Source organism: Loxodonta africana, chromosome 18 (assembly GCF_030014295.1).
Source record: "Loxodonta africana isolate mLoxAfr1 chromosome 18, mLoxAfr1.hap2, whole genome shotgun sequence".
Lineage (NCBI taxonomy): Eukaryota > Metazoa > Chordata > Mammalia > Proboscidea > Elephantidae > Loxodonta > Loxodonta africana.
In genome coordinates this window covers 19,564,742-19,586,659 of record NC_087359.1, presented here as the reverse complement: position 1 = coordinate 19,586,659, position 21,918 = coordinate 19,564,742, and the positions used below count along the sequence as shown (strand labels likewise).

Below are 21,918 nucleotides of genomic sequence, written 5' to 3'. Positions count from 1 at the left end.
GCTCAATCATTTTGTTGTTTGCTAACATTCTCTAGAAGACAAGACGGAAAAGGTTTAAAAGAATTATGGGTGGAAAAATCAAAGTTGAGAGGGTCTTAAAAAGCTCCTCCTCTCCTACTTTTTTGATGAGTGTTCCCACCACCCACTTGGGTACCCAAGTCCTGCACTCCCCCCTCTCTTGCCTCCTTCCCCCACTAACCAATCATACAGCTCGATGGAGTCTCTGTCCATAACACATCACCTCCCTGTCCTGGCTCCTCAATTCCACTGCAAACTTTCCACCTTGGTTACACTGCCTATACACTTGCAATAGCCTCTAACTGGCTCCCTGTCTCAGGTCCCCCACCCACAGCCAAGCCACCCCCCTCACTGCCACCAAAGCGGCCCTCCAAAAACAAAAGCCCAATCACGTCATTCCCTTGCTTAAGACATTTCCAGGCATATTCTCTCCCTGGGATTCCCACTTGGACTCCTGCTCTTTCCTTCCGCCACAGAGGCAGGCTGGATTCCCAGGACCAGAGCAGGGACCGTTGCTCTGGGGACATGACTAGACATGACTAGATCTGCATATGCTGGGTTCGTCCCTTCCCTTCTGCCTGGCTGAACTGGAATCATCCTTCGAGGTTACCAAAACCAAACTCATTGTCGTTGAGCTGATGCTGACTCATGGTGACCTCATGTCTTACAGAGTAGAACTGCTCCATAAGGTTTTACAGGCTATACCCTTTATGGAAGCAGACCTCCAGGCTTCCCTCTGTGATGCCACTGGTTGCATTCTAATCAGCAACCTTTAGGTTAGTAGTTGAGAGCAAACAGTTTTCACCGCCCAGGGAGCTTCTTCAGAATAAGGGTATTTTTTAGTGTCATTTGAAGGGAAGTTTTTCTGACCCTAGTCTTAGGATCCCATGGACCTCGACACTCTTCCTTCACGTTGTCACGACCTCTGTCCTCATACGTCTATTTTGGGGTTCATTTCTTTAATGTCTGGCTCTTCCTCAGCCTGTAAGCTCCCAGAGGGCAGCGACCCGGTTTGTCTTGGTCACCGGTGTGTCCCGAGTGTCTGGGGCATCCAGAAGATACTCAGTAAATACCCGAAAGTGAATGAACGAGGCAGGGGGAGAGAGGCACACACGGAGGAAGGGAGAAGGGTTTCAGGTTAAACGGTTCCGGGAGCTGAGAGCCCGGCTCCAGGCAGGAGAGGGCTGAGAACCCAGGGTCCGAGCTTCGGGACAGGGAAGGGGCACGCCCACCCACCCCGCCCCGCGTGGCGACCCTGTCACTCACAGGTGAGCTCCGCCCACTTGGCGCCAGGGTTGTGGACGCCGCGCAGCGTGAAGCCCCTCAGCCCGTCGTAGTGCAGCTCGCGGTAGCGGATCCGGAAGCCCAGGAGGATGCCGTTGATCTTGTCCTCGGCCGGCGGCTGCAGGGGAGGCGTGGGGAGGGACCCTGGACAACCGCTCACCCTTCTACCCTGCCCACCCTCCCTCCCCTTCACGCCTCCTGGGTCACAGAGCCGGGACAAGTTCAAGTGGCTGCATCTCAAGCAGGAAAAGGCATAAAAATAACACTGAGCTTTTTAAATTGTAAAGCATATTCCCAACGAGGTTATTTCATCACTGCAGCATTCCCTGTGAGGCAGGGCGGGGCAGGAGCCACCGTGGAATCCCATTTAACAGAACAGGAAACTGAGGCTCAGAGATGTCTACGAATTTGTCCAAGATCACACAGCATGGTTGGTACCAGGAGCGCGACTCTGGACACACAGCTATTTGCAGAGCTGTTCCTGGTCCAGATGGTCACGAGCCTCCCTGAGCCTACTGACCCCTCTCTCTTCCACTCAGCTGACATTTCCTGGAGTGCCTGTGAGCTGAGCCCTCTGCCTGCTCTTCAGCGTGGGTGCACATGGGTGTACACAATCACACACGCACACACACACCCCTCCACACACACCCTATAATCTTTCCTTTTGGCTCCCATCCACAGCGGAGTTGGAGAACAGACTTCGGGAGAAGGAGGAAACTACTTTTTATAACACCTTTTTTAAAAAGCCTGCTGAAATGGTTCAGCCTTTTATGAGCTCTTTAGTGCTTCCCTGGCTGCTGCTGGCGCCTCTCTGTCCTCTTTGCCACTGGGGCCCCAATCTGAGGCAGCCATTTGTGCACAAGGGAGTGTCCTCCTCAGGGGAGGTGCTTGCCTCTGGCTGGCTAGGGGTTTTGGCTGGAGGAGGGAGGGTCCCTCCTGTTTTCTCTTCAAGTGCTTTCCTTGGGAAGGGGGGTGCAGGCAGACAAAGGTTGGTGCCTGTCCCTTTGATCCTAAGGTAGGGTTCTGCCTCTGGGGCTTCTGTGGATGACCTGCTGAGCCCAAAGGCTGGACTGGGCGGGTTCTAGGCAGGAAGGTTCAGCCTGGCCTCTGCCCGTCTCTGACCTGTCCCCTGCCCTGGATTTGTTCCCTGAGCGTCCTCATCCAGTGGCTGGGTGGGTGGTGTCCACCAGTGTGTGGCTGGGGAGGAGGGGAAGAAGCGGGGGGGGCCTCCTGCTCCCTGGACAGTGGGTTCTTGTTCACGGGCACAGGCACGTGACAGACACACACACCTGGGTTTGGTCTCTCTGCTAGGAATTCCTTCATTGACCAGTGAGTGGGGCTGGGTTTGATGGGGACTTCAGGGCCCTGCTGGCACAGTGGCTAAGAACTACGGCTGCTAACCAAAAGGTCGGCAGTTCAAATCCACCAGCCACTCCTTGGAAACTCTATGGGGGAGTTCTACTCTGTCCTATAGGGTCGCTATGAGTCGGAATCGACTCCATGGCAATGGGTTCCGGGCTCTGAATTTTTCTGTCCAACCATTTTTCTGTCCAAGTATTCAGTAACCCCAAGGTTAATAATCTGGCCCTACCACTTACCAGCTGTGTGACCAGGAGCCATTCATGTCACCCCCCTGAGCCTCTGTCCTCTTCTGCAGAAGGGAGTGGTAACAGTACTTGCCTGACTCAACTGTCTGGAGCGTGGGGTGGGGTGTGTGTGCATGGGTGCTCACACAGGTATGCACGCCCATAGGTGTGAGTGTGCACGTATGTGTGTGTACACAGATGTATGTGCATGTGTGCACGTGTGTGTAGCCTGTACTATGAAGTGCACATGCCAGGATTTCTCATTCCCTCCTGTGTGTCCTGGAGGTGGAGACCCTGGGTGCCCAGACAGCCCTGATTGGGCTGGAGGTTCCTGGTCCAGCACAGAGTTTAGCTGGCCCTTCAGGGAGACAGCATGCCTGCCTGTCCGGCGTACCTGCCAGCGGATCAGTACAGAGGTGGTGGTGTGGGGTGTCACCGAAATGATGGTGGGTGCTTCGTCGGGGGCTGGAGAGAGAGGCAAACAGATGAACTCAGGAACCCCTGGGAGACCCATGGGGACCTGATCACACAGATACTGGACTGCCGGGGCAGCTCCGAGTAATCCATCCTCCCTTCCCCAGGACCCACATTCTGCAGAACAAAGGGCCCCTGTGGAGGAAGAGAGAGGTCTGGGAACCCAGGTGCCACGGCCCCCTCCACTCTGCCTCCAGAGCCCAGGCCTCTTCTGCTGCCACTGCTGCTGAGACTTCCCTCTGATCCCACCCCCTTCCTCGTGTCCACCGTGTCCCCCTTTCCCCTGGCCATTCACAGGCTTTCAGAGCTTGTGGGATGGCAGAGAAGGAATGGCTTTGAATGGCGACCCTGAGTCCATGGCCACAGCCCCTCTGGCCCAAACCTCCTTGGGGCTCTGCCCACGGGGCCCAGATGAGGGTTCCAGGAGGCCGGGTGCCCCTCCCATCTTTGGAGGGCCCTCCCCCAAAGAGAGTGCCTGTGCCCAGGAAGCACCCACAGAGCCCAGATGAAGAGATCCCGGTGGGGGGTGGGCACTGACCGGCCTGCAGGGTGGTCAGTGATTCCGACTCCTCACTGAACTCACTGTCCCCGATGTCATTGGTCGCCTTCACCCGGAACTTGTAGGATGTAAAGGGCTTGAGCCTGTGGGAGAACAAAGGGTCCAGTAAGGCCTTGCCCCAACCCCCAGTCTTTGATCTGTCCCTGCTGGGGGACAGGCTGGCAGGTGGTGTCCAACCCACTGCACAGACAGAAGCATGGAAGCTCAGAAAGGCTCTCTGCTGCCAAGGGGACAATCTGGGACCAGACCCCAGGGGTCCTGATGCCCCGGCCACCTCCTCCAACAGTGCTGGCTTGGGGCGTCGCTCCTCTTTAGCTCCAAAGATAAGAGGTCTGCAGACGGAAATGGTCATGTATTTCCAACCTCAGAGGACCCTGTGGCTGTAAGAGTACTAGAGCTGCCCAGTCTGAACAACAGACTCCTCCCTCTCTAGAATTTAGGAAGTTAAGCAGCACCACGTCTCTATTTGCCTCATTTCCTCCCCAGGGAATGTCTTCCCTTTTGATTTACTCGGGGGAGGAGGGGGAGGAAAGTATGGCTCAACACTCCTGCTCATGTCAACTGGAATGTAAAAAATACAGCCCACTGGGATTGAAGCACCAGCCAGAACTGCGGTGTGAGGCTCCTCTCCGCTATTAAAGATGGAGAGAAAATCGCTGCCCGGCTGGGAGGACGCCTTAATGAAGGGTGGCCAGCACTTCACTAAAGCAGGACGTCAGGCTCCAGAAATAGATAATTAAGAGGCAATCCTAACAGGGCTCCTGACAGGGAGGAGGAAAAAAATGGAGGGAGAGAGGGAGGGAAGGAGAGTAGGCTAGAGCTGAAGGGGCTGAGAATGGATGGGAAGGCCTCTGGGTGATGCTGAGCTCAGGGAGAAAGGGAGAGAGAGGGGAGCGGGGCAGAGAGCAGGAGAGAAAAGAGGAGAGGGGGGAAGAGAGGGAAAAAAAGATGGGGGAGAGGCAAGAAGAGAGAGGGAAGAAAGGGGAGAAAGACGGGGAAGAGAGGGGAAGAGGAAGGGAAGGAGAGAAGGGAAGACTGACTAGGATAGAGCCTTGGGGGATGAGAAGAACTGGGCAGACTCCTGGGTGATGCTGAGCTCAGGGAGAGAGGAAGACGGGGTGAGGAAGAGGAAGAGAGGGGGAGAGAGGCAGACTGGCTGATTTGGCTAGAGCTGGGAGGAGACGTGCATGGACTGGGTAGACTCCTGGGTGACTCTGAGCCCAGCTGAGGAAGAGATTCCGGGAGCCCAGACTGGATGTGTTCTCAGAAGCCCTCCCCAGGGGACAATCAGGCTGGGAAGGGTGGAGGGGAGATGCTTCAAGGCCGGGCCTCACCTGTCCACCATGAAGGAGGAGGCGTTGTGGCTGACAGAGGCTGAGTGCAGCGCCCACCGGCCGCTGGGCAGCTCCCGCATCTGCACAGTGTAGTAGCGCACGGGGGACAGCCCGTCGCTGCCCGGCTCCCAGGACAGCAGCACGCTGCGTGCCTTCACGTCCTCCTGCTGTACCACTGGCTTGCTGGGCGGCTGCGGGCGGTCTGGGGGATGGCAGAGGGAAACAGGTGAGCCAGGGTAGCCGGGCAGGCTGTGTGCTGGGCTCGGGTGCGACGGGGGTGCTCTGGGCTCAGGCCTGGCCCCCCATCCTAGACCCATGCACACAGGTCCTGCTGGAGCCCAGGTGCCTGGGAGGGCGGCAGCCTGTGACCAAGACTGCCGGGATGGAGGCACAGACACCCGGCTCCTTGCCCTGCCTTGACAACAGGGACCTACACGGTCCCAGACTGAGCAGGACTGACCAAGCTTCCCTCTGTGGGACTTGTTTTGCACCGCACTCTCAGTTGGCATCCTTTCCTCCCCAGCCCCTCTGCGGGCTTCCCAGCTGTGGCACTGACATTGGGGCAGGACAGTTCCTTGTTCCTTGCGTTGGGGGTTGTTCTGTGCATTGTAGGATGTTGAGTAGGCCAGGCATGTACCCACTGGATGCCAGATGTACCTACTGGATGCCAGTAGCAGCTCCTCCCAAGTTGTGTAACTCAAAAATGCCTCCTTACGTTGCCAAATGCCCCCTGGGGGGCAAAGCAGTTGACAACCACTGTCCTACTGGCTTTTTTTTTGGAGCGGGGGGAGACATTTCTTAACAAATCCCTTTGATGCAAATCCATGTCTCAGGCCTGCTTCGGGGAGCCCAATCTCGGGTGAGCTGGCAGCTCAGGACAGCCAGGGCTCCAGATCCCCCACCCCACTGGTTGGGGCCCTTGGGAAGTGGAATAGTGAAGGGGGGAGACGACGGTCACCTCCTGTCCCTCTAGAAAGCCAGTTGCTGGAGCAGCTAGAGTAGGCTCCTCAGGAGAGGAGCCCCCCAGCTCAGCTCTGGAAGCCCATTGGACCCCTCATTGGCCTTGACTTTACAGCCTTAGCCCAATGTCCACTCCAGACCAGGGGCCATGTGACTTATAACAGGCTGATCCCCAGCCGTCCACTGTGAGGGGCTCTGAGCGCCTGGGTTGGCTGGGGTGCTCCCTCTGCTATCCCCAGGCCTCCCAGCCCCCAGAAAGCACTTACCTCTCCTCTCTGTGGTCACCACCAAGGCCTCAGCGGCCTCTCCCCAGCCCTTACGGGTCTGGGCCGTGATGCGAAACAAGTAGACGGCCTCTGGCTTGAGGCCGGTGGCTGTGTACTGGCGGGCGCTGGGGGCCAGCACCTCCACGGTGGCAGTGTTGGCCGTGGTGGCGTTGAGCCGGTGTGTGATCTGGTAAGCTGTGGGGAGGAAGGAAACAGGTCACGCTGGGAAGCAGGACACGCTGCCCTCTGAGCCCTGTAAAGGGGGATTCTTTAAGGGCCTCAGGCCATGGGACATCTTCCCTTGGACCACAGACCCTCCTGCCTGGGGCCCTCTTGGCCACTTGGGGAGTGTGGACTGTGTGGGACATGGACAGGTGCCAAACACACAGGCTCTCTGAAACCCCTAACAGGCCCTGGTGAGGAACCGGAGGCTGGGAGAGGCCAGACCCCCCTGCCGGTAGGTGGCTGAGCTGAAATTCCAGCTCTGGTCTCTGTCCTCCTCAGAGAGAAGCATTTGGAGGTGTGCCATTTGCCCAGGGCAGGCACTGCAGGACACAGGACTGATGGTCCTTGTGCACAGGTAGTCCAGTCCTGCCATCTTACAGGTTGGGGGTCTGAGTGAACTTGCTCAAGTTTACTCCAACCCTGTGTGTCTTCTCCTGGTAGGCTGCTGGTGGTATGTGTGTGTGTGTGTGACCTTTGAATATGAAAAGATGCTTTTGATCTGCAGTATCACCCCTTCCCCATGCCTTTGGCTCTGTTCCCTGCAGTTGGCTGTGTTGAGCTGGCCAGCACACCCTCACCTGGCCATACTTAGGAACAGAAGCCAAGGTATACCAGATGGCCCACTGGCATTTGTGGGCCCAAAGCCAACCAATGGTCCTTAAGGGACTTGAACCCTGACCTTGCCCTCAGCAGATAATCTTACAGACCAAGACTTCTAGCCAGAGAAAGAAGACTCAGGTATCATTCTCAAGGAGATACAGATACTTCCTGGGCCTAGCTGTCCTTTTGCCAACACCTCCTTGATACTTCTTTCTTCCTGCAACAGGGGTACAGGGGCTGAGCAGGGCAAAGATGAAGGCTTACCAAGAATGATGCCATTGGGGGCGGTGGGGGGCTGCCAGATGAGCCGCACTGATGTGGTCCTCACCTCCGGGAACAGGATACCCACGGGTGGCCCCGGAACTGGAGGGGACAGAGAGGCTGACACTGAGGTGGTGGCCCAGCTCCTGCCCTGGGCTGGCTCCAGCAGAACAGCTGGTTCGGTGGGATGGATGAGCGGCCACCCAGCTCAGTGGGTTTGTGCTGAGTGCTGCTCTGTGCCTGACGCTGAGCTAGAAGCTAGGGCTACAAAGAAGGATTCAGCGATGCTTCTACCCTCAACCCAGGCATCAGCTGGCAGCAGTGAGAAGGGACCCAAGGTCCCTGCTTCCTTGTATGTGCTGGGCAAGAGGGCCCGGGCTTGGCCTTTGCTTTAGAAGGTCCGGCTCTGGCTTCCTCCCGTCATGCCTTGTGCCCCTCTCCATGGGGTGAGGTGTCTGTGGGGCAAGGGGATGCACGCACCCTGAGCCCACCACCCTTCCCTGTTAACCTGGCTCTGGAATCCCGGAATCCTGGAATTATCTGCCCAGGCATACCGCAACCCACTTCCAGGGTCTGCACGAGCCTCTTCCTTAGACCCACCCTCCTTTGGTGGACGGTGCCGTTGGTGTGTGTACCTCTGGACCGAGCTGTTTTTGGGGTGTGGATGGAGACTGAACAGCGTGGGACAGAGGGGAGGGTGAGAAAAGTATGGGTCAGGGATGGCTGTGGGGTAATTCCTCCTGGGTTGCCACATTCAGAAGGCAAGAAGTCTGAGAATTCTAAACTTGAACTTGGCTTCCCAGGGTATATTTGTCAAGGCAGGAGGATAGAACATATTTAACAGTTCATTAGCTTGATTTATAACTTTAAAACGCACAGACATATGGTCCATGGGCGTCCTTTGGCACTCTCGTCTGGACTCTGCAAATGTTTGTGGTGGGTAGCTTGTGGAGAAGTGGGGGGTGCCAGGGTGCATCAGCTGGCTGTAGGGGGAGTTCAGCCTTAGGCATGAATGCAGGGACCTGACTGGCATCTCTTTAGCAAGCAGGACCAGAAGGCTCTCGCGCCAAGGAAAAATCAAGCCTTCCCCTTTGGCGGCCCTTCCCTGAAAGTGACTCTGCCCCAGGCAGAAAAGCAATCAAAACAGATGCCAAGTTCCTATTCTGAACACGTGTCCTGGAGAGAGTGCAGGAATGTGAGCTGGATGTACAACTGCCCTGTGTTGTCACTCCTTCCCTAGCACCCCTTGCAGTGGGGTCGGAGTCCCTTGGTGGTGCAAATGGTTATGTACTCAACTGCTAGCTGAAACGTTGGTGGTTTCAACCCATCCAGAGTCCTGGTGATCTGCTTCTGAGAGGTCACAGCCATGAAAACCCTATGGTGCACAGGTCTACTACGCACACGTGGGGTTGCCATGAGTTGGAGTCGGCTCTACAGCAATGGTTGGTTCCTGGCTGCAGTGGGGTCAGGTGCCCTTAGTGACACCCCCTGAACTTCCCCATGCTGGCAGGATCCAGACTCACCGTCGTCCAGCGTCCGCTCCAGGATGGGTGGGTGGCTGCGGCTGCCGTCGCCGATGCGCGTGAAGGCCAGCACCTGGACCTCGTAGAGCACATATTTGCCCAAGCCCGTGAGCTGCGCACTGCGCGAGGCATTCCCTTCCACCAGCCAGAAGCGGGGGTGGGCGTCAGAGTCCTTCTCCTTATACACCACCTGCCGGAGCCCAGCGCGGGGGGAGGTGGGTGAGGGCCTGGGGTCTGGCTCCTGCAGCACCTCTCCTGAGTCCTATCCCCAGGAGCGCGCTGGGCAGACTTGGGCTTTTTGGTTTTTTGGGTTAAAATATACACAACAAAACATATACCACTTCAACAGTTTCTACATGTACAATTTAGAGACATTGGCTACATTCTCCAAGTTGTGCCACCATTCTCGACAACATTTTCCAAACTCTTTCACCATCATCAACATACACTCACCGCCCCCTAAGCTTCTCATCTATCCTTTCGAGTTGCTGTTGTCAATTTGATCACATATAGATAAGTCTGTAAAAGAGTATAATGCTTCATGCAGACATTCTTTTCTAATCAGGCTAGACTATTATTTGTTTAGGAGCCCTGGTGGTGCATTGGTTAAGTGCTCAGCTGCTAACCGAAAGGTCAGCAGTTCAAATCCACCAGCTGCTCCTTGGAAACCATATGGGGCAGTTCTACTTATGAGTCAGAAGTGGTTTCTGATTTATCATTCGGTCAGGAGCCCTGGTGGCACCGTGGTTACGTGCTTGGCTGCTAACCGAAAGGTTGGTGGTTCAAAGCCACCAGCTGCTCCACAGAAGAAAGATGTGGTGCTTCCGTAAAAGATTATAGCCTTGGAAACCTCATGGGGCACTTCTATTTTGTCCCATAGGGTTGCTATGAGTTGGAATTGACTGGAAGGCAAGGGGTTTTTATTATTTGGTTCAAAGATGACTTCAGGGGATAGTTTTGGTTCAAGATTTAAAGATTTCCTCAGGATAATAATTTTGAGGCGTCATTTGGCCTCCACAGATCCAGAACAGAACCTGGGATTTTTGGAGTGACTCAGTCCCAAGGGAATGTGGGGTAGTGGCAAAACTAGTGCTTCAAGGGGCTGAGAACACCCAGATGGGCTAGAATCAGAGCTGGAAGGCTCCTCGGAGAACACCCAGGTGGGAAGCAGGCCAAGGAGGGGAGAGTGTGCTGAAGGCCACACAGATAGTAAAGGCAGAGGGGACATCAACCCACGTCCCCCAACTTCCAGGCAGGGCTAGACCATGTGCCTAGGTGCATCTCTGGGAAGAGTTCTAGAAGGTAATGGAAATGGAAACTGGACCCGTCAGCGCTGAAAGTGAGGCTTAGAGCACCCAGCATGCCCTCTGGAGAGGAGGAGCAGCTTCAAGGATGCTGGACTGTCCTGGAAGCTTCCTAGGGGAGAATGGCGTGGAGCTTCCCTGGAGTGCCCTGGTTACCATGGAGACCAGTAGCCAGAGGCCCCAGGCAGATTCTCTGTGTCCACTGCAGGAGACAAAGGCCTGGGCCCATGGGAGGCACGGTGACACAGTGGCTGGGATGGAGAGGCCAGGGGAGCCAGTGCAGACTCCAGCCTCTTCCTCTGATCCCGAGACTCACCTTATAGCCTAGCACAAGCCCGTTGCGATCAGCCTCGGGGATCTCGTTCCAGCGCACAAGCATGCTGCTGGAGGTGGTGGCCAGCGCTGACACATTGGTGGGGCCAGAAGAAGGGACTGCAGGAGCAAGGGCGTGGAGAGGAGGAACTCAGCACCCCAAGGGGACCCTCCAGTGGAGGGGAGGTGGGGTAGGACCCTGCCCACTCTATGGAGGAAACACAGCACACATGGTCCCCAAATAGCAAATGATCCTACTGGGGTTTCTTTGGCTTTGGAATGTTGCAGACGCTGTTTCTGGTTTCAGATTTGCCTTCCTGATTATCTGCTGTTCAGGCTAACAGGACAATGCTTGCATTTCCCGAGAGCACAGCAGCCACTGGGGCGGAGAGGGACCAGGCTGTCATTTAGAAGGTGCTAATTTTTTTTTTTTTTTTTTAGGAAAAAGTCACAGGGCAGTGAGCCACATGAGAGAGTGGCTCAGGCTGGGGCCTTCATATTTTGTGGGTGACTCCTATGAGCAAAGGAATCATTTCTAGAATGTTCTGAGAGTAAGCCCTTCTCTGATGTCCCATCTCAGGCTCTCATACACCATGGGGTGTCAGGGTTGAAGCTGAGGGCAGAGAGGTGGGCGGTTTGGACTACTGAGGCTACCTAGCTATCCTGTAGAGGTAGGGAGCCCCCACGTGGGGAGCAGCAGGGCCTGGGCTGGGGACCAGCTGCAGGGAGGAGCAGGTGCTGGGGGACACTCTGCCATGATGCTGTGCAGAAACAGGAAAATGAGCTTAGTCTATTTTGGGGACAACAGTTCCAGCCATTTGTGCCCTTGGATGGCTCTGATGGCAGAGGCAGGAGGGAGTCACAGGGGCTGCCGTGAAGGGACTGACCTGACTCCCGGGTCCTTCCCACCACGGTCTGGCTCCAGGGCCCACTCCCGATAGCGTTGAAGGCCTGAACCTGCACGCGGTACTCGGTCCACTCCTCCAGATCCTCGATGGTGTACTCTCGCTCCACGCGGTCGTGGACCACGTGGCTCAGCGTCTTGCCGTGGCTGTCTGACCGGCTGTACTTGATCTTGTAGCCCACTGACTCCGGGTTCCCGTTGTATTCCATCTCCGGGAGGGGCTGTGGCAAGAAAGGGGCAGGAGGCTACTGTGAGGCCAGGCCTGCCCCTGATTTCGAGAACTGCCCTGGGCGAGCAGGCGCTGGTGCCTCCTCTTTCAGGGAGCCTTCAGGGTGAACACCGTCCACTATCCAACCCTCAGCACCCATGTGAGGCACTCTCATCCCAGGTGTGGATTAGACTGTGTAACTGTGTTTCTGCAGCAGCCTGTCTGCCTGTCTCTTACCTCAGGCCCCTGAGGAGAGTGTGTAATCTTTTTTTTTTTTTTTCATCTATTCTTTATTGTGGAGTCCCTGGGTGGCACAAACGCTTAAGCACTCGACTATTAGCTGAAATGCTGGAAGTTTGAACCCACCCAGAGGCACTTTGGAAAGAAGGCTTGGTGATCTGCTTCAGAAAGTTCACAGCCTTGAAAACCAGTGGAAGCAGTTTTACTGTGCACACATGGACGTGCCGAGTCAGAATCGACTTGAGAACAGCTAACAATAACAACATTCTTTATTGTGTCTCTGAAGAACTTACTACCCTGCCACCCACCAACCAGCCAGGAGACTCACAAAGGTTGTCTGTCCGACACGCCCGTGAGCACAGCCACCACTGGCCCCGGCTCCCTCTCTACCCTTGGTCAGGCTGCCAACACACATTTATTTTAATTGCCATTATTTTATTTTAATGGTATCAGCTTATGCCTGCCCTTGGAGAAGCAAGCATGGGAAGAGGGCATCCTGAGCAGGGATGGGGCACCAGCCACTGTCAGGAAGTCCTTCCTTCCAGCAGACCTGAGCCTCTTCTGCTGCACTTCCAGCCTCTGTCTTGTTTGTGTGCATCTTAGCAAAGAGAAAACACAGATCCCTGTCCTGAGCCTTATGCCTAGGTTGGTGGGGCTGCGGCTACTGGTTCAAGGTCGTTTGCATTAACTTGGGCAGTGCTGGTAAGTGGGGGGCGGGGGGTTTACACATTGGTGGCAGTCTGTGATCTGAGGCAGGTGTGAACCAAGAGCCTGGCCTTCAGGTCCACCTCTGAAGGTGAGAGAGGTGGGGCTGGGGCGCCTACAGCCCTCACCTCATCCCCACCCCTCACCTCATCCCCACCCCTCACCCTCCAATTCTGCCTTCCTGGGAACGCGTTCCCCATATCCTGACCCACTTTCTTCCGTTCCTCTTCTGCAGACCCCACCTCCCCTGCTCACTTCTGGCCCCAGCTCCCACAGACACTTAGTGGAATGGACCAGAGGCCATTAAGTCGGCAATCGATGGCCTGGGAGATGGAGCTGGATTGGGCTGCATGCTCCTGTACCTGATAAGGAAAGGTAACGGGCTGTACACCATTAGCCGGGCTGAGAGGTGCCTGGGGCCCTGAGAAGTGCAGCTATTGCCTTTTTTATGCCCCCTTCACCCCCCCTGAATCTCAGACTCTTTAACCTTTCAGTATTTGGAGCCTTTAAAGTGAGATGGAGGGAGGGGGAGCCAGCCTGAAGGTAGGGGAGAGCAGAATTTGGAGTCGGCTAAGACGTGGGCAGGGAGGCGAGGGTGCTGGTCACAGGAAGCCATGTGTGTGCTGGGTGCTCTTAGAGCCCTACAGCTGACAAACTGGGTAGAAAGACAGTCCTGGAGGGAAGCCATAATTAACAACTGACATTTATCCAGAGCTGACAGTGCCAAGTACTTCCCTAGGCAATAAGTCCTTTTATGAGAACCCTGGTGGTGCGATGGTTATATGCCCAGCTGCTAACTGAAAGGTTGGCAGCTCAAACCCACCAGCTGCTCCTTGGGAGAAAAGACCCGGCGATCTGCTTCTGTAAAGACAGTTGTTGTTGTGTGCTGTCAAGTGGATTCTGACTCATAGTGACCCCATGTGACAGAGTAGAGCTGCCCCATAGGGTTTCCTAGGCCGTAATCTTTATGGGAGCAGGTCGCCAGGTCTTTTCTCCCATGGAGCTGCTGGTGGGTTTGAACCACTGACCTTTCGGTTAGCAGCTGAGCCCTTAACCATTGGGTCACCGGGGCTCCTCCTGTAAAGATTTCAGCCTGGGAAACCCTATGAGGCAGTTCTACTCTGAAATACTTGGGGGCACCATGCGTGGGAATTAACCTGACAGCAACTAACCACCACCACAAGGGCGTAGTTAAAGGCAGTAACCGCCTCCCCGTCAGCCAGCCCACAGAGTGGCCCTTTGCAAACTGTTTTGTGAGACTTGCAAGAGATTTTCAGGGAAACAAAAAGTCATGTGGCCAGACAGGCCTGGTGATGCTGAATTACGCACACTCCTTCCTGAGCTAGTATTCCGGGGTCTTCTCAGGAGCTGTGGTAGCTGGTGCGGTTTCTCATATTTATTTGTCTAAGAATTGGTCTAGCCTCCAAGCACTTCTTGGAGGGTTGCTGTTTTGCGGGACCCTGTGGTGGGGAAAGCCTGGGGAGAAATGGTTTCTTCTGATTCCCAGAAGATGAGAGAGCAGAGTGGCTGGGGTGAAGGCTGTGGGGCCAGGCTCCCTGCGTGGGGATCTCAGCCCCATTGTTAATGAGGGTGGCAGCCTTGAATAAGTTATTCCACTGCTCTCTGCCTCAGTTTCCTTGTCTGTAAGCTGGGGACCAGGATCATACTGCTCTCATAGGCTTGTCAAGAGGATTCAAAGATTTATGTTACATAAAGCACTCAGAGCAGTGTCTGGCAGGAGAGGATACCTTCAATAATGTTGGCTGTTATTACTGTATGCAGAGCCAGCTGGGGATAATGACCCTGGACGTGCAACCCAGATCTGCTGGGATGGGGGTTGAGAGCCAAACAACCCTCCCTTGTCTCCCTCAGAAACAGCCTCGCACTCTCTGACTTAGCGCGATGGAACAATTTTCATGTGCATCCCAAACCCACCGCTTGGGAGCTACGTGGCCATGGGCAAGTTCTTAACCTCTCTGAGCCTCAGTTTTCTTTGCTGTAAATTAAGATAACAGCATGCCCTTTGAGGAGTCTGAGTGGCACAAATAGTTAAGTGCTTGACTACTAACTGAAAGGTTGGCAGTTCAAACCCACCCAGAGGTGCCTCAGAAGAAGAAAGGTCACAGCCATTGGAAACCCCGTAGAGCACACTTGTACTCTGCAGACATGAGTCACCGTGAGTTGGAATCAATCCAATAGCAACTGGCTCGGTTTGGGTTATTGCAGAATTACTGGGGTGGGAGGGGGGCAGGGGGGTTAGGTGAAATAACAATGCAAAACGCCTTGCACATGGCAGTCTCAATAAACAGTGCTTTCTACCTCCTTCCTCCCACGTGGGGCTTTTGGTCATTGGGCTAACAGATTATCAGAAACCTGGCCAGGACCAAGGAATAAAGATGAGAAAAAGGAGCCATAGGTATCCTGAAGGCGCCCCCTTTGATGCCCCTAGGTGATGGCACCTTTGCAGGGTGACAAGGGTCAAGGAGACGTCCTCTGCCACCCCCACTGCCTCCATGGGGGCCTTACCATCCAGCGAAGCCACAGGCTGGTCTCACTGGCTGTGCGCAGGGTCACGTTGGCCGGGGCCATGTCAGGGGGTGCCTGGAGGGTCTGGATCTTTCGGGAAGGTTGGCTGGGGGGGCTGGTGCCCACGATGTTCACCTGGCGCATGCGGAAGCTGGGTTGGGAGGAGAGGGTGAGCAAGATGGTGAGGGCTGGAGCCCGGAGCCCTCTGGTCTGTGCGGCCCTCCTTGGCCCTGGGCCACCATTCCCCCCCATGTCCTGCCCACGTTACCTGTAGTAGGTGAAGGGGTTGAGGTCGGGCACCTCCATGGAGCGGGCATCAGGCTCGTTGTGGAGCTGGTAGACCAGCTGCCACTCTTCTCCCTCCCCGATCACGCCCATCTGGAAAAAACAGGGACCCTCAGACCTGTGCGGCCATTGCCTGGGATGGGGGTGCCCTGCCCAGGAAAGGTCTGGGTTCGAATCCCAGGGCTCACCTGGACAGCACCCAATGGGGCCATCATCTTCCCAGGCCCTTAAAGGGATCAATTTTTTGAGTATCACCTTGAGAACTCTTGAGTCAGAACCTCATGGAGTGCCTGTCATGAACACATTCCTGGGCCCTACCCTGGACCTATCCAACTGGAATCTCCAGGCCGGGGGCACCCAGGAATCTGTGTTTTTAGTAAGCTGCCCAGGTGATTCTCCTAAACAGCCTGTTGGGGCTTCTAAACACCCCGGCCACCCTCAGAGCAGTTAAATCAGAACCCGAATCTCAGGAGGGGGAGCTCAGGCAGTGAACTTCCGCAATCCCCACGCTGGTAATTCTGGGTGCAGTCAAGCCGGGGACTGCTGGTTTAAAGGGCTGCAGGTGAAAACCAGTTAGTTTTCCAGGCCAGCCAGCCACTTCCCCGTCCCAGGAGGGAATGTGTGCGTGTGTTCAGGTGAGGCAGAGGAGGTGGAGGTAGAGGGAGTGATGGAAAGTATTGGGAACTGTGGGCGTTTTGGTATAGGTGACCAGAGACAGATTAATCAGTAAGCAAGGTACACACAGGCTTACAGTAAGCAAGGTATGCACAGGTTTATTCGTGCTTACTTACTAATCTGTAGTACACAATTTCACATCAAAGATGTGGTGAAAAACAGGTGAAATTGAGCACTACGGATTAGTAAGCAAGCACAAGTAAGCCTGCGCATACCTCGCTTACTGAGTAATCTGTGAAAATTTACACCAGTGTAAACACACAGACGGCTTTGCACTCAAGAGCAGGTCACATCCAGGGCTGAGGACCTGGCTGCCTGGCCAGGCTCCAGGGACCCCTTCAGTGGTCTCACCTGGGCCTCCACCAGCCAGCGGGAGATGGAGGTTTTTCCATCGTAGCCTGGTCTGAACTGCAGGGTCACAGAGCGGGGGCCGATGTTGGAGATGCCCAGGTTGGTGGGGGCCCCTGGGAGTTCTAGAAAACAAACAGGAAGGGAGATGGGGCGAGAAGAACGTCTTTGCACATCAGCAGGGCTTGCTGGGCAGGGAGGGGGCTGTGTGTCACACTCCTCCCCTCCAAGGTCCTCTTCCTCCTGGAAACTTCCTAGAAGTATGGCCAAGTTTGATCTCAGAAATGCAGTCTTTGGTCCTATGTCTACCGTGTTTATGCCAGGAGCTCAACACAAATTTGGGGACCAGGAGATCCCCCAGGGCTGAGGCGGGGCTGGGAACACACCCTCTCCTGGTCGTTCTGGACGTCAGTGAGATGCCCCACGAGGGAGCTGGAAGCTGCACTAAATCGAGCTGGGCTCAGAAGGCAGGCAAGCGGCACCGGTCCTCCCCCACATCCCCATCCCGCTGCCCAACAACTGCTGAGCGAAGCTGGGAGGGGGGGCAGGGGCAAGAGGCGCCCCCTCTTTTCCAACCACGGGATCCTGGGGCTCTTAGGACTGAGGATGAACAGAAAGAGAGTGGATTCTGGGGCTGGACTGTCTAAGTTTAAGTCCCTTCCACCATCTACAGGCTGTGTGTCTTTGGGGAAGTTACCTAACCTCTCTGTGCCTCAGTGCCCTCCTCTGCAAAATGGAGATGATACCAATTAATACCCACCTCAGGGTTGTTGTGAGGAATAAGCGAGTCGATGTTTATAAAGCTCTGAGCTCCGTGCCTAGGAGCATGACATAGATATTTGTCAGTACTAATGTTGTTACTTGGGCTGACCAAAGCTCTGTACCTTGGCCATGGCAATGGGCAGGTGCAGGGATTCTGGCCAGGTCACATAAGCATAGCATTACTGCTCTGGACGGGACCATGTGGTGACCTAGTCCAACTCCCCGTGTATACAGATGGGGAAGCTGAGGCACAGGGGCGCCACCTGCCTAGCTCAAGGTCACAGAGCTTGGCAGAAGCAGAGCTGGGATCAGACCTCAGCTTGCTCTTTATGTCAGGCCTAAGGTTACTCCCACCATGCTCTGCCACCTCCCCAGCCAACATTTACACTGGCTGGAACCAACCTTTCTGGGGACAGTGAGAATTCTTCCCCTGAATCACTGACATATTCCCACATGTGGCACCTGGCGTGGTGCGGGAGAGCAGAGGGAAGGGATGGGGGGTGAATAAGACAAGAGCAAGGTCCTTAGGGGTCTGTGCTCTTTGGCGAGCTGGGGGAGGGAGCAGCAGGGAGCCTGTGGCATCCCTGTCCAGAGGGGTGGCATCATCGGAATCACGACCTGTTCTGGGGAGGAACCAAGAGGCCACAGATTGCAAGGGCAGGAGACAGCTCCATGGGAAGGAGGCCACTATTCCTGACAGAGAAGGGACCCCTTGAATAGGACCCAGGTCAGGAGAGCAGCAAGGACCATGAGCCCTGCCCTGAGACTGGGCACCTACCTGGAGGCACTCCAGAGGAGATGGTCGAGGCGGACACCTGGCCCTGGCCCTTCGAGGTCATGGCGGCTACCTCGATGGTGTAGGTGGTAAGTGCGGTGAGGCCCGTGACCCGGTACTCCAGGGTCACATTGGGCAGGTAATGGGTCACACGGGTGTTGGTCCGGTTATACTCCTCCCAGGAGATCCGGTACCCTGGGGAAAAGCAAAAGCCAAACCAGTTGCGGTTGAGTCGACTCCGACCCAGGGCAATCCCAGGTGTGTCAGAGTAGAACTATGCTCCACAGGGTTTTCGATGGATGATTTTTCAGAAGCAGATTGCCAGCCAGGCCTTTCTTCCAAGGAGCCTCTGGGTGGATTCACACTGCCAACATGAGAACCTTCCAGTTGTAGCATGAGCTTGGCTGTGGCCATCAGCTGACCTTGACCTCCCTGGGTTACTCCTTAAGCTTCTCGCGTCCGTACTAGGCTGGCAGTCAGGTGCATGCAGGGAGAAATGGGGCTGAGGGAGGTGGGAGCTATTGTCATCACGCCTGGGATACCAGGAGTGGCTCAGTGGATGCCACCATTGGCCAGTGACTGTAGGAGACAGAGCAAATGTCACAGTGGCCACGGAGGCTGTGGTTGAGGGTCTGGGGGGTGCTACAGAGCCGAGGTGCTGAGAGCCTTCTCCAAGTAGTTTCTAAGAAATGGAGGTCGGCTGGGAGGGCTTGGATGGAAACTAGCTCAAAGGCAGGGGAATGGACTAGAAGACCTCTTGTGCCCTGTCCCACCCTCCGATTCAGTTAACACCGGGATGTTACCTGTCAGGATGCCGTTTTTCTCCCCGGGCTCTTGCCAGCTGACCTTCAGCGAGGTGTCCAGGATTTCACTGAAGCTGAGGTGTCCCACAGGCCCAGGCACTGTACCCCAAGAGTCCCCCACCCCACCCAATGCTGGTTAGAGCCAGAGGGAGACCACCGTCTGCCAGACAGCCCGTGGGGTCCCAGGGCTTCATGCCATAGGGCGGAAGAGGAGGCCAGGGCTGCCCTCTATCTGGGCCACCCAGTCTGGCCCTGAGTGGGTAGGTGGCTAGGTGGGGGAGGGCAGCGAGAGCAGGAAATGGGGTGGTGCCTACCATCCTCGTGGGTGCGCACCAGCTGGGGGGTGCTGCGAGGCCCGTCCCCGGGGGTGGTGAAGCACAGCACCGATGTGAAGTACTCGGTGAACTTCTTCAAGCCCGACACGAAGCCCACATGGATGCTGTCTTGAAAGTTGGGCCTGGCAGTCACCATGGTAACCTCCTCTTCCTGCTCTGGCTCCCAGGCGATAAGCTGGAGATAGGCCAGCAATTCAGGCAGGGTGGCAAGAACGTTCCAGAAGCGGCCATGCCGTCTTTTACCAGCTGGGCCAATAAGCAGAGAGTGTCCAGATGCCCAGGGCCCTGGGGTTCCCCCCCAGCCCAGGGAAGAGGTAGGCAGTAAAGATTACCCATAGGCCACTGGGGTGTCTGTCCTTCAGGGAGGTCACGCGAGTGTGTGTGCTGCTGTGTTTACTGAGCTGCTTGTTCTGTGCAAGGGCCAATGTTGGGTGCTTTGCATGTGTTGTCTCTCACCCGATTCTCCCATCAGCCCCACAAGGGAGGCATTTTCCTACATAATTTGCAGGGCCCAGTGCAAAATGAAAATGGGGGACCCTTGTTCAAGAATTATTAAGAATTTTGAGATGCTGAGAGCAGAACATTAAACCAAGCACAGGGCCCATCTGAGCAGGGGTACTGTGTGACTGTACAGGTTGCACCCCATGAAGCCAGTCATATATTTTTCAGATGAGGCTCAGAGAGGGTAAGTGATTCACACATCACCACACAGCTAGTGTGAAGCTGAGATTCTGAGCCAGAGGTCGCTGATTCCAACACCTGGCCTTTTACAGTTTTCTCCGTGTGGGCCGGGGTAGCTTCCCCCCGGAGTTACCCAAGGGTCACCCCCTATGGATCTGGGAATTTTCCTTTGCGGGTTGTTGTTGTTAGCTGTTGTTGAGTCGGCTCCTGACTCATTACAACCCCATGCATAATGGAAGGAAACGCTGCCTCGTCCTGCACCATTCTCGTGATCCAGGCTTGGTTGTGGATCAGATTCTTGTGATCCATAGGGTTTTCCTTGGCTGATTTTGGAAGCAGATCACCAGGCCTTTGGAAGTCTGTCTTAGTCTGGAAGCTCCACTGAAACCTGTTTAGCATTCTAGCAACACGCAAACCCCCATGGACAGACAGGTAGTGGCTGCGCTTGAGGTACGTTAGCTGGGAATCAGACCCAGAACTCCCACATGGAAGGTGAGAATTCTACCCCTGAACCACCATTGTCCTCAATTGGTGGGTAATTCATTGTATTTATAAGATGTCCCAAGTTGGGATTTCAATCTTAAAGTCCCCTGAGGGTGGGATATCAGTAATAAAACCCACGACGGAAATTCAAGTCTGCTTTTTCCTTCACATCCCCTCTGTTGCTGTAAGGTGCCATCAAGATGGGTCCGACTCATAGCAACCCTATGTACAACAGAACGAAACACTGCCTGGTCCTGTGCCATCCTCACAATGGTTGCTATGTTTGTGCCCACTGTGGCAGCCACTATGTCAATACATCTCATTTAAGGGGCTTCTTCTTTTTCACTGACCTTTTACTTTACCAAGCATGATATCCTTCTCCAGGGACTGGTCCCTCCCGATTACATGTCCAAAGTACACGAGATAAAGCCTCACCATTCTCGCTATACAAACCACTTATCAGCTGCCTAAGTCTTTTGCTTTCCTTCCCTTCTCTTCTTGCCTCCTGCTCTCTCACCTTATTCTCCTGTTTTCCAGACTCTTCATCTGTCTCCACAATGACAGCTGGGCTCAGAGAGTTCCTCATTTATTTGAAGTTGATTAAATAGCAATTAATGGTGAAAAGCAACACTTGATGAGTTTTAATGAGCATGGGTATTTATAGATACAAAACAATACCACGCCAAGGTCTCCTGATTAACTCATGCCTCCAACAATACTTCTTCTTCTCCTTTTCATGGCTGTGTGTTTATAAGGGATGTTTTGAAATTTAATTGGTATTGTGCAAAGATAGCCTATAGCAAGTTAATTAGACACTAATTAGACCCTAAAAATACTAATCAGAAATACTAAGTGGCATTTAATAAGTATGTTAAATATCCTCCTTATTTCGGTTATCTTGTTTCATAGCAATTAAGTTGCCGAACTTCTTTGGAGTAGATTAAGAAACACGTCAAATGTTTTAATTTAATTTAATTAATGTAAATTTGAATTAATTATGCTGTTAGAATTAATTGTGTGGTGTGTTCCTCAGCAAGTGTAAAATCTGGGTAAATATTATTTTATTGGTTTAGGCCAATTACACTCATTTTTTTTTTTTTTAATAAAGGAAAAAGAGTGTCTTTGCAGATGTCTTAAAATAATATTGTGGGGCCTTGTCCACAAAAATGACCCAGAAGACGCACACAAGGTAAAGAAACAGAGTAGTAACACGGACTTCGTTATTCTGTATTTCGTGTCTGAAGCCCAAGATGGCGGCAGGGCTGTGACTTCCTGTGGCGGCTTCAAAGTACTATATTTACTCTGGGTTGTGATTCACTTGTCCATCTCCTGCATCTGAAGAGGAGGCGGCTTAGGGATAAGAGGCCTCCCTCGGGGCCAGAAAGAGTAGAATTGCCTTTTGTACCTTCTATTGTCCTAAGAGGGCTGGCTCTGGGCAGCTGCGGGGATGGGTCTCACTTTAACAAGACTACTGTTTGTTGA

At 54.5% G+C, this 21,918-nt stretch overlaps 1 protein-coding gene across 2 annotated transcripts in view; it reads right to left on the bottom strand.

The window, feature by feature from the left end:
* The window catches only part of SDK2 (sidekick cell adhesion molecule 2), a 309,774-nt gene that overhangs the window by 41,148 nt on the left and 246,708 nt on the right, over positions 1-21,918 (bottom strand). For both annotated transcript variants that reach the window (XM_064270812.1, XM_064270813.1), the window contains exons 19-33: positions 19,252-19,447; positions 18,938-19,036; positions 18,138-18,329; positions 16,601-16,722; positions 15,558-15,667; positions 15,290-15,440; positions 11,594-11,831; positions 10,711-10,826; positions 9,091-9,280; positions 7,571-7,669; positions 6,482-6,676; positions 5,256-5,457; positions 3,901-4,004; positions 3,283-3,353; positions 1,285-1,420 (exon numbers count right to left, since the gene is read on the bottom strand). In XM_064270812.1, the coding sequence (XP_064126882.1) occupies positions 1,285-1,420; positions 3,283-3,353; positions 3,901-4,004; positions 5,256-5,457; positions 6,482-6,676; positions 7,571-7,669; positions 9,091-9,280; positions 10,711-10,826; positions 11,594-11,831; positions 15,290-15,440; positions 15,558-15,667; positions 16,601-16,722; positions 18,138-18,329; positions 18,938-19,036; positions 19,252-19,447 (2,221 nt within the window). The remainder of the gene's footprint in view (positions 1-1,284; positions 1,421-3,282; positions 3,354-3,900; positions 4,005-5,255; positions 5,458-6,481; positions 6,677-7,570; positions 7,670-9,090; positions 9,281-10,710; positions 10,827-11,593; positions 11,832-15,289; positions 15,441-15,557; positions 15,668-16,600; positions 16,723-18,137; positions 18,330-18,937; positions 19,037-19,251; positions 19,448-21,918) is intronic.